Source organism: Pelophylax lessonae (assembly GCF_965119305.1).
Source record: "Pelophylax lessonae genome assembly, chromosome: 6".
Classification (NCBI taxonomy): domain Eukaryota; kingdom Metazoa; phylum Chordata; class Amphibia; order Anura; family Ranidae; genus Pelophylax; species Pelophylax lessonae.
Window position 1 is genome coordinate 322,043,525 of NC_138773.1, and position 13,593 is coordinate 322,057,117.

Here is a 13,593-nt window from a genome sequence, read left to right on the forward strand (position 1 = left end):
TAACTGAGGACAGGAGATCCCAGATCACAGGACTCTTCTAATCTCAGCAGATCCCACAGGACTGATCCCAGGAGATCCCCAGAGACTTCTAGACTCAGCAGACTTCAGAGGACTCATCCCAGGAGATCCTGAAGAAGAGAAGATCCCACGGAACTGATTTTTAGAAGATCCTATAGAACTGATCTCAGAAGATCATGAAGAACTGATCTCAGGAGATCCCTCAGAACTGATCACAGGAGATCCCTCAGAACTGATCACAGGAGATCCCCAGCAGAGGAGATCCCTCAGAACTGATCTCAGGAGATCCCCAGCCAGAGGAGATCCCTCAGAACTGATCTCAGGAGATCCCCAGCCAGAGGAGATCCCTCAGAACTGATCTCAGGAGATCCCCAGCAGAGGAGATCCCTCAGAAGTGATCTCAGTAGATCCCCAGCAGAGGAGATCCTATCCTACAAGTTTCCCGACAATTGATCTATTTATCGGATCTCAGGATCCCCCGTTGAGCCCCTTGAGGGGGATTGTGGATTTTTGGGGTCTGGATGTTTTGTGGGTCGCCGGTGACCCGGAGGGCTCAGGGTGTCGGGGGCCCGGCTGTGTCGTGTCGGAGTGATTGTTAGCTCTTGGGACCATGCTGCGCCTCCTGCTCCTCCTGGCCGGCGCCCTCTGCTCTGCCGGCAGCCCCACTCCGGCCCCGGACGGCCCCCAGGACACCTGCTCTTCATGCGGGCTCCGGCCCCCGGACGAGGAGGTGTCCCGGATGGATCAGGACTTTCTGGAGGCGGTGAAGAGACACATCCTGACCCGGCTACAGATGAGGGACCGACCCAACATCACCCACGCCGTGCCCAAGGCGGCCATGGTGACCGCCCTGAGGAAGCTCCACTCCGGCCGGGTGAGGGGAGGACGGGCGGCTGGAGATCCCCAACCTGGACGGACAAGCTATGACCGGCCCCGAGATCCAGGAGATGGGCACCTCAGAGATCATCAGCTTCGCAGAGACAGGTAGGTGCCAGAGGGCAAAGAGTGGGCACCTTATGGAGGTTCATGGACAGGGGCAAGTGGTAGGCACCCTATAGAAGTGCATGGATGAGGGGAAGGTGGTCACCCTATAGAGGTTCATGGAGGGGGGGGGGGGCAAAGAGTGGGCACCCTATGGAGGGTTCATGGATAGGGGGGCAAAGGGGTGGGCACCCTATGAAGGTTCATAGATGGACGGGCAAAACGTGGGCACCCTATGAAGGTTCAAGGATGGGAGACAAAGGGTGGGCACCCTAAAAAAGTTCATGGGGAGGGGGGCAAAGGTTGGACACCCTATAGAAGTTCGTGGATGGGGGCAAAGGCTGGTAACCCTATAGAAAATCATGGATGGGGGGGGGGCAAATGGTGGGCACTCTATATAGGTTAATGAATGGGGGTAAAGGGTGGGCACCCTATAAAGGGTTTATGGATTGCGTAAAAGAGTAGGCACTCTTTATAGGTGGGCGGAATAGTTATATATATATACATGAGGGCACAATACAATCCTCCAAAATATATAATGTGCATCATATAGAAATGGGTATCTTATAAAAGTGGGCATGCTATATATACAGGGCGTTATGTACAGGTGGTATATTACATATGTAAGGGAGCATAATATTGAGGTGGGCATCATATATATATATATATATATATATATATATATATATATATATATATATATATACAGGAGCATCATATATAGGTGGGCATGATATATATCTGGGCGCTATATGGAGATGGGCATAGTATATATGTCAGAGGGCATCCCATAAAGTTGACTGTGATATATAATTATACATACGGGGCATCATGTAGATTAGAGATGGGCATAAGATATATATATATATATATATATATATATATATATATATATATATATATATATATATATATATATATATTTCATATAGAGGTTGCCATGATACATATAGTATGTGTACGGGGGCATCATATACAGGTGGAGATAATATATATGTACAGGGGCATCATATAGAGGTTGGCAGAATTTATATGTACAGGGGGCACCGGGTAAACGATGTTTATATTTATATTTCGGGATATTGTATATAGGGGTGAGCATAATGGGGTACCGAGTATGAGATGTGCGTGGGCATGGGGCACCTGTACTGGGATGCGGGGAGGGCACCGGGCACTATGTGCTCCACTGCTTATATATGTATATTTATATGTGGGCATTGTAGATGCGGGCAATCTATATTATATATTGGCACGCGGTGATGGATGGATGTGGGCATAGGAGTCCTGAGCAGAAAGGGCACCGGACATTATATATGACCATCCTCTACAGGAACAGGAAGGGCACCGGGCATCATATAATGTGAGTATGGAGCAAGGGGCATTGCAAACGATTGCAGGGAGAGCATTCGAGCTATAGTGATCGGCATAATATATATTGTATGCGGGCAGTGGATGTGTGGGCACGGGACATCTGTGCAGGAAGAGCACCCGGCATGGTATGAACGTTCCGGGAATATACCGGGCATTCTAGACATATACAGGATGGACACCAGGACGTCAGACACTAAATATAATAATATCTGGGCATTGCAATAAAATGGGGGGGGGGGGGGGTGCATTATATATATGTGTGTACAGGGAGTATACTGAGCATAATATGGGTACAGGTGCAGGGAGGTCACTGGGCATCAAATTAAGCATTGCATGTATATTACATTGCATAGGGCACCTGAACCATCAGGGCATATGTGGCCATCCTATTCATGTGCAGTGACAGTGGACATCATACACACACTGCATTGTACACAGGGTGGGCAATGGATGGCATATTCATGTACTGGGAGAGGAATGGGCATTAATCATCATTTATATGTAGAGTTAGTTGACTGGATATTATAAATGAAGGCACTGGATTGATGATACAAAAGTATTATATTTAAAGATATCCCATTATGTGTAGAGATAATTTGAGGATTGGGCGTTATATCAAGAAGCAGTTTGGGGACTTGGCATTATGTGCATGGCAGTGTGAAGACTGGGCATTGTATCTTGCCAGGGCGATTTAAAGACTTTGCATTATTTTTGGGGATAGTATGGGTACTGGGCATTATATGTGGGGACTGGGCATTATATGTAGGGATTGAGCATAATATGTCAGGGAAATGAGGGCACTGGGCATTATATGTCAAGGAAATGAGGGGACTGGGCATTATATGTCAGGGAAATGAGGGGACTGGGCATTATATGTCAGGGAAATGAGGGGACTGGGCATTATATGTCAGGGAAATGAGGGGTCTGGGCATTATATGTCAGGGAAATGAGGGGACTGGGCATTATATGTCAGGGAAATGAGGGGACTGGGCATTATATGTCAGGGAAATGAGGGGACTGGGCATTATATGTCAGGGAAATGAGGGGACTGGGCATTATATGTCAGGGAAATGAGGGGTCTGGGCATTATATGTCAGGGAAATGAGGGGTCGGGGCATTATAGTCAGGGAAATGAGGGGTCGGGCATTATATATCAGGGAAATAAGGGGACTGGGCATAATATGTCAGGGAAATGAGGGGTCGGGGCATTATATGTCAGGGAAATAAGGGGTCTGGGCATTATATGTCAGGGAAATGAGGGGACTGGGCATTATATGTCAGGGAAATGAGGGGACGGGGCATTATATGTCAGGGAAATGAGGGGTCTGGGCATTATATGTCAGGGAAATTAGGGGTCTGGGCATAATATGTCAGGGAAATGAGGGGACTGGGCATTATATGTCAGGGAAATGAGGGGACGGGGCAATATATTTTAGGGAAATGAGGGGACTGGGCATTATTTGTCAGGGAAATGAGGGGTCTGGGCATTATATGTCAGGGAAATGAGGGGTCTGGGCATTATGTGTCAGGGAAATGAGGAGTCTGGGCATAATATGTCAGGGAAATGAGGGGACAGGGCATTATATGTCAGGGAAATGAGGGGACTGGGCATAATATGTCAGGGAAATGATGGGACTGGGCATAATATGTCAGGGAAATGGGGGTCTGGGCATTATATGTCAGGGGAATGAAGGGACTGGGCATTATATGTCAGGGAAATAAGGGGTCTGGGCATTATATGTGAGGGAAATGTGGGAACTGGGCATTATATGTCAGGGAATAGCAGGGACTGGGAAATATATGTCAGGGAAACTACATATAATGCTCAATTAGCTTGTTGTAATGATGAGTGTTGGGGACATGTATTTTCTACCAGTACAACCATACAGATGGGAGCCTGTGATGGAATGAAATGGCATTCTGTTCTGCAGGTGGCAATGGCTACCAGATGCCACTTGTGGCTCCATGGGTACTCCTTGGTTATTCCACACACAACATTCTCATCTGTTCTGCTGATTTCCACATAATTATGTCTAGTTTTATTGAAAATGTTTGTCACAGAAATCTTCCTAATTTAAATAATTTAATTTACTGAGATTAATAACAAGGCTTATCTTTTCTTTCTTTCTTTCTTTCTTTCTTTCTTTCTTTCTTTCTTTCTTTCTTTCTTTCTTTCTTTCTTTCTTTCTTTCTTTCTTTCTTTCTTTCTTTCTTTCTTTCTTTCTTTTTCTTTCTTTCTTTCTTTCTTTCTTTTTCTCTTTCTTTTTCTCTCTCTCTCTCTTTCTTTCTTTCTTTCTTTCTTTCTTTCTTTCTTTCTTTCTTTCTTTCTTTCTTTCTTTCTTTCTTTCTTTCTTTTTTTTTCTTTCCCTCCATTTCTGTCTCACCAGATTTAACCTTACCAGTAGATAATTATGGAGAAACTTTTTGTGGTTTCTCGGTAGCGGGTTATTCGCAGATTTTTTTTTGTTTCCTCCGCAACACCTCAGTTCAAAGCTGTTTTATTCATTTGGGCTTCCGCTTCAGATCTGATCTGCACTTCAGAGTATTGCAGTAAACTCTTTTGTGACAGGGACACCGCTGGGAGTGGTGTCATCTATTGGCACTTGGCACTGACAACCCTTCCAGAGAGTCTCACCATGCCTTGGAAAAGGAGAGGGGGGGTTGAATATTTCATTCACATCCTTGTTAAAATCTTGGCAGGGAGATTGGTTGTGTGTGAAGCAGCGGACACTAATGAGTGATGGAAAAACAGGAACAAAAATGCCAGTTATATAAGGAGTTGTTTTGAAGAATAAGGATGCTAAAAGTGTAGGACTTTTTGTGCCCTCTGTATTTTTTTTTTTTTTTTTACTTAACATTTTTTAAATACTTGTTTCCCATAAATTTTCTTTTCTTTGCATGGCCAGGGTTTTCCCTTCAGGGATCGGATATTTGGCTGCTCTTGAACAATGGCCAAGCACCATTTAGGCCCCGAGGTGTATTTTTTTTTCTCCATGCAAATTAGATTTTGTGCATTACATGGACAGTCAAGTGTTTCCTGTCAGGTTATTGAGTGGCAGAAGCTCCATTCCAATGGCTTGGACAATTGTTTGCTTCACACAAATTATTTCAGTGGCATCAGGTGTCCCCCAGATTCAGATGAATAAAAACTTGTTCCCATACAGCCAAGGTCCCTTGAGGGTCGTGTAACAATTTATCTCTGTTAGCAACTCTTTTGTTGCTAATACTGATACTGACAACTTTTCAGTTTATAGGCCAGAGTTTTTGATCTTTTTCTACGCACACGCGATTTTCACACCGCAATCGAAAGTGCCTGGTCCTACATGATGGATTTTGGTTAGGAAAACAAAACAAATGATGGCACAATCGTATGCGCCGTTTTCATTTCTGATCGACAGAACTTTCGGTTTTTCAACTCATCTATGGCCAGCCTTACTCACCCTTATCCAAAACATATATATATATATATATATATATTATATAGTAAATACTAGACTTAATGCAACAAATGCCTAAATAGTGAATTGCAAAATCATAAATCGACTTCAGATAACTATTTCTCAAAAGTTTTTTAGGGTCCTTTCACACGGGCGGTGCGGCCGACGGACTCCGTTTTGCTCAGTGGAGATTGATCCACCGATCTCCGTTTTGCTCAGTGGGGATCGATCCACTGATCTCCGTTTTGCTCAGTGGGGATCGATCTGCCGATCTCCGTTTTGCTCAGTGGGGATCGATCAGCCGATCTCCGTTTTGCTCAGTGGGGTTCGATCCGACGATCTCCGTTTTGCTCAGTGGGGATCGATCCGCCGATCCCCGCTGAGCAGGCGGATGACAGCTCCATCTCCGCTCTGTGTGCAGAGACGGAGCTTTCAGAGCCCCGCTGTCCTCTATGGGAGATCGGATGATAACGGACCGCCTGTCCATTTTCATCTGTTCTTATCTGATCCGATCCTCCAGATGGATGGAAAATAGGGTTTCTATCAGTCCGGATTTCACAGACAGGATCGGATAGCAGTGGATGTCAGCAGACATGTCTCCGCTGACATCCGCTGCTCCATAGGGCTGCATGGAGCGTCCGATCAGGTCTGCCTGAAAAACTGACAGGCGGACCAGATCGGAAAGCCCGCGTGAAAGGGGCCGTCTCTGGCATTAAAGAAAGCTTTGTGTTGTTATTTTAATGTAACCGAAGGAAGCTAACAGATGGAAACATTGTTATGCAAACACGCAACAAAAACATAAACAACACCAACAATAAATAAATAAATAAATGGTAATAATAAATAATAAAATAAAGTTTTTCATAATATACAAAATGCACAGACACAAGGAGGTTGGTTTACTAAAGGCAAAAAGACTGTTCACTTTGCAAAGTGCAGTTCCCCTCTGCAAGTGCAGTTGCTTTAGAGCTTAGTAAATGAGCAGAAGCTCTGTTGACTTCCATCATCCAATGATGTGCAAGCAAAAATGCTGTTTTTTTCCCCCTCTTTCCACAAGATTGGGTACTCTTTTGCAAAGTGAAGGCTTACCTCATTTACTAAGCTCTGGAGCAACTGCATTTGCAGGGGGCAACTGCACTGCAAAGTGCCCAGTCCATTTTCTCTTAGTAATTCAACCCCAATATCTTCCAGGGGAATATAATGTTTTTTTAGATCAACCTTTCTCAACCTTTTTAACATGGAGGAACCCTTGAAACAACTTTTTTTTTTTTGTCTTCAGGTAACCCCTGCTAATAATTATTCTATTTACCGCTCACTATATATTAGTGTGATGGTCAGTGGGAAGAATGTTCCTTATGCTTGTGGTCACTGGAATGAATTACCCCCTTAGAGATAGCTAAAAAGATCAATGGGGTCAGTGGAAACTTATCTAAGAGGCAGAAATCCCTTATTGCTAAAGGAACCCTTAGCTACCTTTAGTGGAAACTTATCTAAGAGGCAGAAATCCCTTATTGCTAGAGGAACCCTTAGCTACCTTTAGAGGAACCCTAGGGTTCCACAGAATCCTGGTTGAAAAAAACCTGAATTAGATGGTGAAGTTAGAAATGTTTGGTAGAGATTTCAGGAACAATGAAAACAAGGGTGATTAGGTGCCATCCTGGGGAACTTAATAATCCAAGATTACCCACTCAGGCATGCCGGGAACTGCAAGACTCAGCAGGTGGAGGGAATGATATATACGACCATCATATCCTAAATAAGAGTTGTTCTTAGTCTCCAGTTCCAAAGTTGTTTCGGTGTTGGAAGTTTTTTTTTCTGTTCTGTTTCGCCTTCTACGAGCTGTTTTGTCTCATTTTGTTTGTTTTCTTTTACAGATGATGTAACGGCATCTCGAGTCCGACTCTCTTTTACCATTTCAAATGAAGGCAATCAGAACCTGTTCGTCTTCCAGTCCAATCTGTGGCTTTACCTGAAGCTGCCTGAGGTCATAGAGAAGGTGGGCAGGAGGAAAATCCGTATAAAACTCCACTTCCAAGACCCGAACAACCCTGCCAAGATGGGCTTGGTGGAGAAGAAGGTGGACATCCGAAGAAGCGGTTGGCACACGTTCCCCCTGACGGAGACCATTCAGGCCCTCTTCGAAAAAGGGGACCGAAGGTTGACCCTTGAGGTCCAGTGTGATGGCTGTGAGGAGTGGTCTGTTAGTCCCGTGTATGTTGACCCAGGGGAAGAGTCCCATCGACCCTTTTTGGTTGTCCATGCCCGATTAGCTGACAACAAGCACCGGATCAGGAAAAGAGGTCTGGAGTGTGATGGGCGCACCAACCTCTGCTGTAGGCAGCAGTTTTATATTGACTTCAGACTTATTGGGTGGAATGACTGGATCATAGCGCCATCTGGTTACTATGGCAATTACTGTGAGGGTAGCTGCCCAGCCTACTTGGCAGGAGTCCCAGGTTCAGCGTCATCTTTTCATACGGCGGTGGTCAATCAGTACAGGATGAGGGGGCTCAACCCCGGGACAGTGAACTCTTGTTGTATTCCTACAAAACTGAGTACAATGTCCATGCTGTACTTTGACGATGAGTACAACATCGTAAAGAGGGACGTCCCTAATATGATTGTGGAGGAATGCGGGTGTGCATGATTACGATGCCAGGACAATCTCCACTTCCCCTATACCTCTGACAACGGGATGCCAAGACGCAGTAGCGTTTGGAGGGCAGAGATTATTTCACAATTGCGCTCAGTGCCAGTCTGTGGACATCCAGCCTTCTTCTCAACACATACAGTATGAGAACTGTCAGCGACCACCACTCATGGAGGACCCAGTGCCAGCAAGTTTCTGGAAAATGAACAAACAGGTTTCCATTGAACTTTGAGGAGTCCTAACTGTTACCAGGGTGGAAAGAAAATGCTGCGTTCCCAAAGTCCCACTTAAGTGTCCAGCTGAGGAACCAACTGGTCCAATGAGCGATGTGGCGGATATTCCTTAACGCTCTTACAGCACTTCCAGTGAGGAATGTACAGTTACATTGTAGCTGAATGAAGGGATTGGCTAAACTTGGTCTCCCCGAGTTATTTCAATGTTGTGCAGAGGACTGCAAGCCTAGAGACACAGCAAATCACAACAGACTTCCTGCACATGGCCTACAAGTCCACGGCGCAGCCTCAGGGCCCAGTCCAATGAGGCCTCCTACAACTGCAATCCTAGAGACACTGCAAACCACAAAAAAACCACAACAGACTTCCTGCGCGTGGCCTACAAGTCCACGGCGCAGCCTCAGGGCCTCGTCCAATGAGGCCTCCTACAACTACAAACCTAGAGACACCGCAAACCACAACAGACTTCCTGCACGTGGCCCACAAGTCCACGGCACAGCCTCAGGGCCTCGTCCAATGAGGCCTCCTACAACTTTTTTCTTTTTCTTTTATACTATGTGTAAAAATGTGACTGTGTTATGATATGCAGAATCTATTGTCCGGGAGAGAGTCCGACATGTACAGGAGATGATAGAATGGGTACAGAAAAAAAGTACAGATGATATATATATAAAGATATATATATATATATTTATATATTATTTTTATAACCCCTCTTTGATAAGGTAATGGCCTGAAAAAATGTTCTGCTGCAATTACATCCTGCACTGAAGGAGTTAAGTCTTGGGGACATTCCCGTTAAAGGGGGCGTGTGGATATAAGGCCACGCCCCATGATCTGGGGAGGTGGGAGGGGCTTCCATGATACACAGCACTTGCAAACCGCTTAGGTCCTTTTTTCTGCAGCACTTGCACTTCTCACTGCCTTGAGGTACCTGACCATGCACTTACCTTCACTTACTGCTCAGAAGAATCCTGCCCTTACCGCTTGGGGCGTAAGCTCCAACAAAAGGGGCTGAGGCAGCAGGTGCTAAAACTTACTGTAACCTGTAAAGGGTGGTTTACTAAAGGAGTCATTTTTACATCTGTTTGGCAAATTTATCTTTTTACTTAAAATATCCAAACAGAGGAAAATTGAGTTTTTCCAAATTTTGGAAGTGGAAGTCCATACAAACCTTTGATAGCATGAGGAAGACCTGCAACCACCATCACGTTTTTAGTGCTATCTGTGTTCCTGTTGGGAAAATTAATCCTGACCTAGTGACAGTTGTCACCTAGATGAAAAACAAAAGGGAAATCTTGAATTTGTCAATTGTCATGGATGAGGGAAATCACCCAATGGGGACCACCATTCCATTGACAACTGTGGCAGATAGGATTTCTCCTCATTTTGTACTGTATTGTTCCTTGTGTGGTCACTGGGGCAGGAAGTGACTGAAAATCTCAACAAAGTCACAGGCAGCCATAAAAACCCAAGAGATGCCCTAATTCTTCCCTGCTCTGTCCAGTTTGGCAGCCAATAAAAACCCAAGAGATGCCCTTATTCTTCCCTACTCTGTCCAGTTTGGCAGCCATAAAAACCCAAGAGATGCCCTAATTCTTCCCTACTCTGTCCAGTTTGGCAGCCATAAAAACCCAAGAGATGCCCTAATTCATCCCTACTCTGTCCAGTTTGACAGCCATAAAAACCCAACAGATGCCCTAATTCTTCCCTACTCTGTCCAGTTTGGTAGCCATAGAAACCCAAGATATGCCCTAATTCTTCCCTACTCTGTCCAGTTTGGCAGCCATAAAAATCCAAGAGATGCCCTTATTCTTCCCTACTCTGTCCAGTTTGGCAGCCATAAAAACCCAAGAGATGCCCTAATTCTTCCCTACTCTGTCCAGTTTGGCAGCCATAAAAACCCAAGAGATGCCCTAATTCTTCCCTATTCTGTCCAGTTTGACAGCTATAAAAACCCAAGAGATGCCCTAATTCTTCCTTACTCTGTCCAGTTTGGCAGCCATAAAAACCCAAGAGATGCCCTAATTCTTCCTTACTCTGTCCAGTTTGGCAGCCATAAAAATCCAAGAGATGCCCTTATTCTTCCCTACTCTGTCCAGTTTGGCAGCCATAAAAACCCAAAAGATGCCCTAATTCTTCCCTACTCTGTCCAGTTTGGCAGCCATAAAAACCCAAGAGATGCCCTAATTCTTCCCTATTCTGTCCAGTTTGACAGCTATAAAAACCCAAGAGATGCTCTAATTCTTCCTTACTCTGTCCAGTTTGGCAGCCATAAAAACCCAAGAGATGCCCTAATTCTTCCCTACTCTGTCCAGTTTGGCAGCCATCAAAACCCAAGAGATGCCCTAATTCTTCCCTACTCTGTCCATTTTGGCAGCCATAAAAACCCAAGAGATGCCCTAATTCTTCCCTGCTCTGTCCAGTTTGGCAGCCAATAAAAACCCAAGAGATGCCCTTATTCTTCCCTACTCTGTCCAGTTTGGCAGCCATAAAAACCCAAGAGATGCCCTAATTCTTCCCTACTCTGTCCAGTTTGGCAGCCATAAAAACCCAAGAGATGCCCTAATTCATCCCTACTCTGTCCAGTTTGACAGCCATAAAAACCCAACAGATGCCCTAATTCTTCCCTACTCTGTCCAGTTTGGTAGCCATAGAAACCCAAGATATGCCCTAATTCTTCCCTACTCTGTCCAGTTTGGCAGCCATAAAAATCCAAGAGATGCCCTTATTCTTCCCTACTCTGTCCAGTTTGGCAGCCATAAAAACCCAAGAGATGCCCTAATTCTTCCCTACTCTGTCCAGTTTGGCAGCCATAAAAACCCAAGAGATGCCCTAATTCTTCCCTATTCTGTCCAGTTTGACAGCTATAAAAACCCAAGAGATGCCCTAATTCTTCCTTACTCTGTCCAGTTTGGCAGCCATAAAAACCCAAGAGATGCCCTAATTCTTCCTTACTCTGTCCAGTTTGGCAGCCATAAAAATCCAAGAGATGCCCTTATTCTTCCCTACTCTGTCCAGTTTGGCAGCCATAAAAACCCAAAAGATGCCCTAATTCTTCCCTACTCTGTCCAGTTTGGCAGCCATAAAAACCCAAGAGATGCCCTAATTCTTCCCTATTCTGTCCAGTTTGACAGCTATAAAAACCCAAGAGATGCTCTAATTCTTCCTTACTCTGTCCAGTTTGGCAGCCATAAAAACCCAAGAGATGCCCTAATTCTTCCCTACTCTGTCCAGTTTGGCAGCCATCAAAACCCAAGAGATGCCCTAATTCTTCCCTACTCTGTCCATTTTGGCAGCCATAAAAACCCAAGAGATGCCCTAATTCTTCCCTACTCTGTCCAGTTTGGCAGCCATAAAAACCCAACAGATGCCCTAATACGTCCCTACTCTGTCCAGTTTGGCAGCCATAAAAAACCCAAGAGATGTCCTTATTCTTCACTACTCTGTCCAGTTTGGTTGGAGTTTATGTAATGAAAGAAGTAACATTGTTACAGCTCAGGACAAAAGGTACCATGATTGAATGACCATCATCCCAAATACAGCACAAAAAACAAATATAAAGAAAAAGCGGGACTTTAAAAGGGCCCAAAAAAAAAAAGGGATGTCTATAAATAAGGCACAGTAAATCATAAAAACAACATATTTATTAAATCACTTTGTAATAACTACACATGTACATCATAAAATATCAAAATAGAGAAATGCTCCATGTAAGAGTGTTGATACAAAAGTACCACGTTGGTGACCGTGGTCACAATAGGAGTGCAGTCTAGCGGTCCCCGGTAAGCCGACACGTTTCGCACTGGGGCTTCCTCAGGGCCAAAGAGACCGAAAAAAAACACCAGCATTCTACAAAAATGTATACAACAGTAATATGTTATAATCACTGTACAAACAATGTATCTCAATGAACATATCATATACAAATATATAGACGCAGGATACATTTCTATTGTTACCAACCCATATAAGTAATTTCTCTATTTTGATATTTTATGATGTACATGTGTAGTTTTTACAAAGTGATTTAATAAATATGTCGTTTTTATGATTTACTGTGCCTTATTTATAGACATCCCTGCAAATATCACTCTCCCAATTTTAGTTTTATTCATCCAGAATATTTTGGAAAACCTTTACACAAACCATTTGTTGAAAATGATGGGATTTCTAAATTGTGATGATAAAAATATAGAGCTTTCCATTGCTTAATCACTGTAAAAAATTCCTGTTACCTGGCTGCTCTGGCTCAGTACTCTGCTTCAGAGCAAGCATTAAGTGAAAACTTGTCATGGCACAAAAGCTAGAGGATCATTATGACAGGGATTATTCACATCAGCCTGCGTGCTAGAATAAGCTGTTTTCAGGGCTGTCTTTAACACAGGGCAAATGGGGCAGCTTCCTAGGGCCCAAACATTGTTGTGGGGCCCAAAGCAGCTGTCCCTTGAGCCCGCACTTCCCGCAAAAAGTTGACAAGTGGATTCGGGAGGGCCAATCAATATGGCTCTGGCTGTTTTAGCTTGCATGCTTGTGTCTGTTGTGTTGGCAGTGGGGGGCGGTAACAACACAAGGCGTTGGCGCCGGTGACAGATGATGGGTCTGATGCGCTGCAGAAAAATTCAGCATGTCTGAATTTTAATGCAACACAATGCAACTCACTTCAAGGCAGCATTGTGGCATGAACAGGGCACTTAGAATACAAATGGTGGGCATGTGTTGATCTGAAAAATGCAGGTCACCACACTGTGTGAGCGAGCCCCTAGTTTGAAAGCCAGGCAACTAGCATTTTCTATTTTTTTTCCTATACATTTCCCCTAAGGTACATTTCCCATAAGCCAGTTGGATCTTTGAAACAAATATTGATTTTGTTCCAACGTAAGAATGACGCCTTTACTAAACC

At 44.3% G+C, this 13,593-nt stretch overlaps 1 protein-coding gene across 1 annotated transcript; it reads left to right on the top strand.

Moving 5' to 3' along the window:
• Positions 1-541: 541 nt before the first annotated feature.
• On the top strand, positions 542-9,018 carry INHBB (inhibin subunit beta B). Its single transcript, XM_082260168.1, is given in 3 exon segments — positions 542-898; positions 900-1,002; positions 7,682-9,018. Coding segments are annotated over 3 exon segments (1,146 nt in total). The 5' UTR covers positions 542-628; the 3' UTR covers positions 8,455-9,018.
• Positions 9,019-13,593: the final 4,575 nt, after the last annotated feature.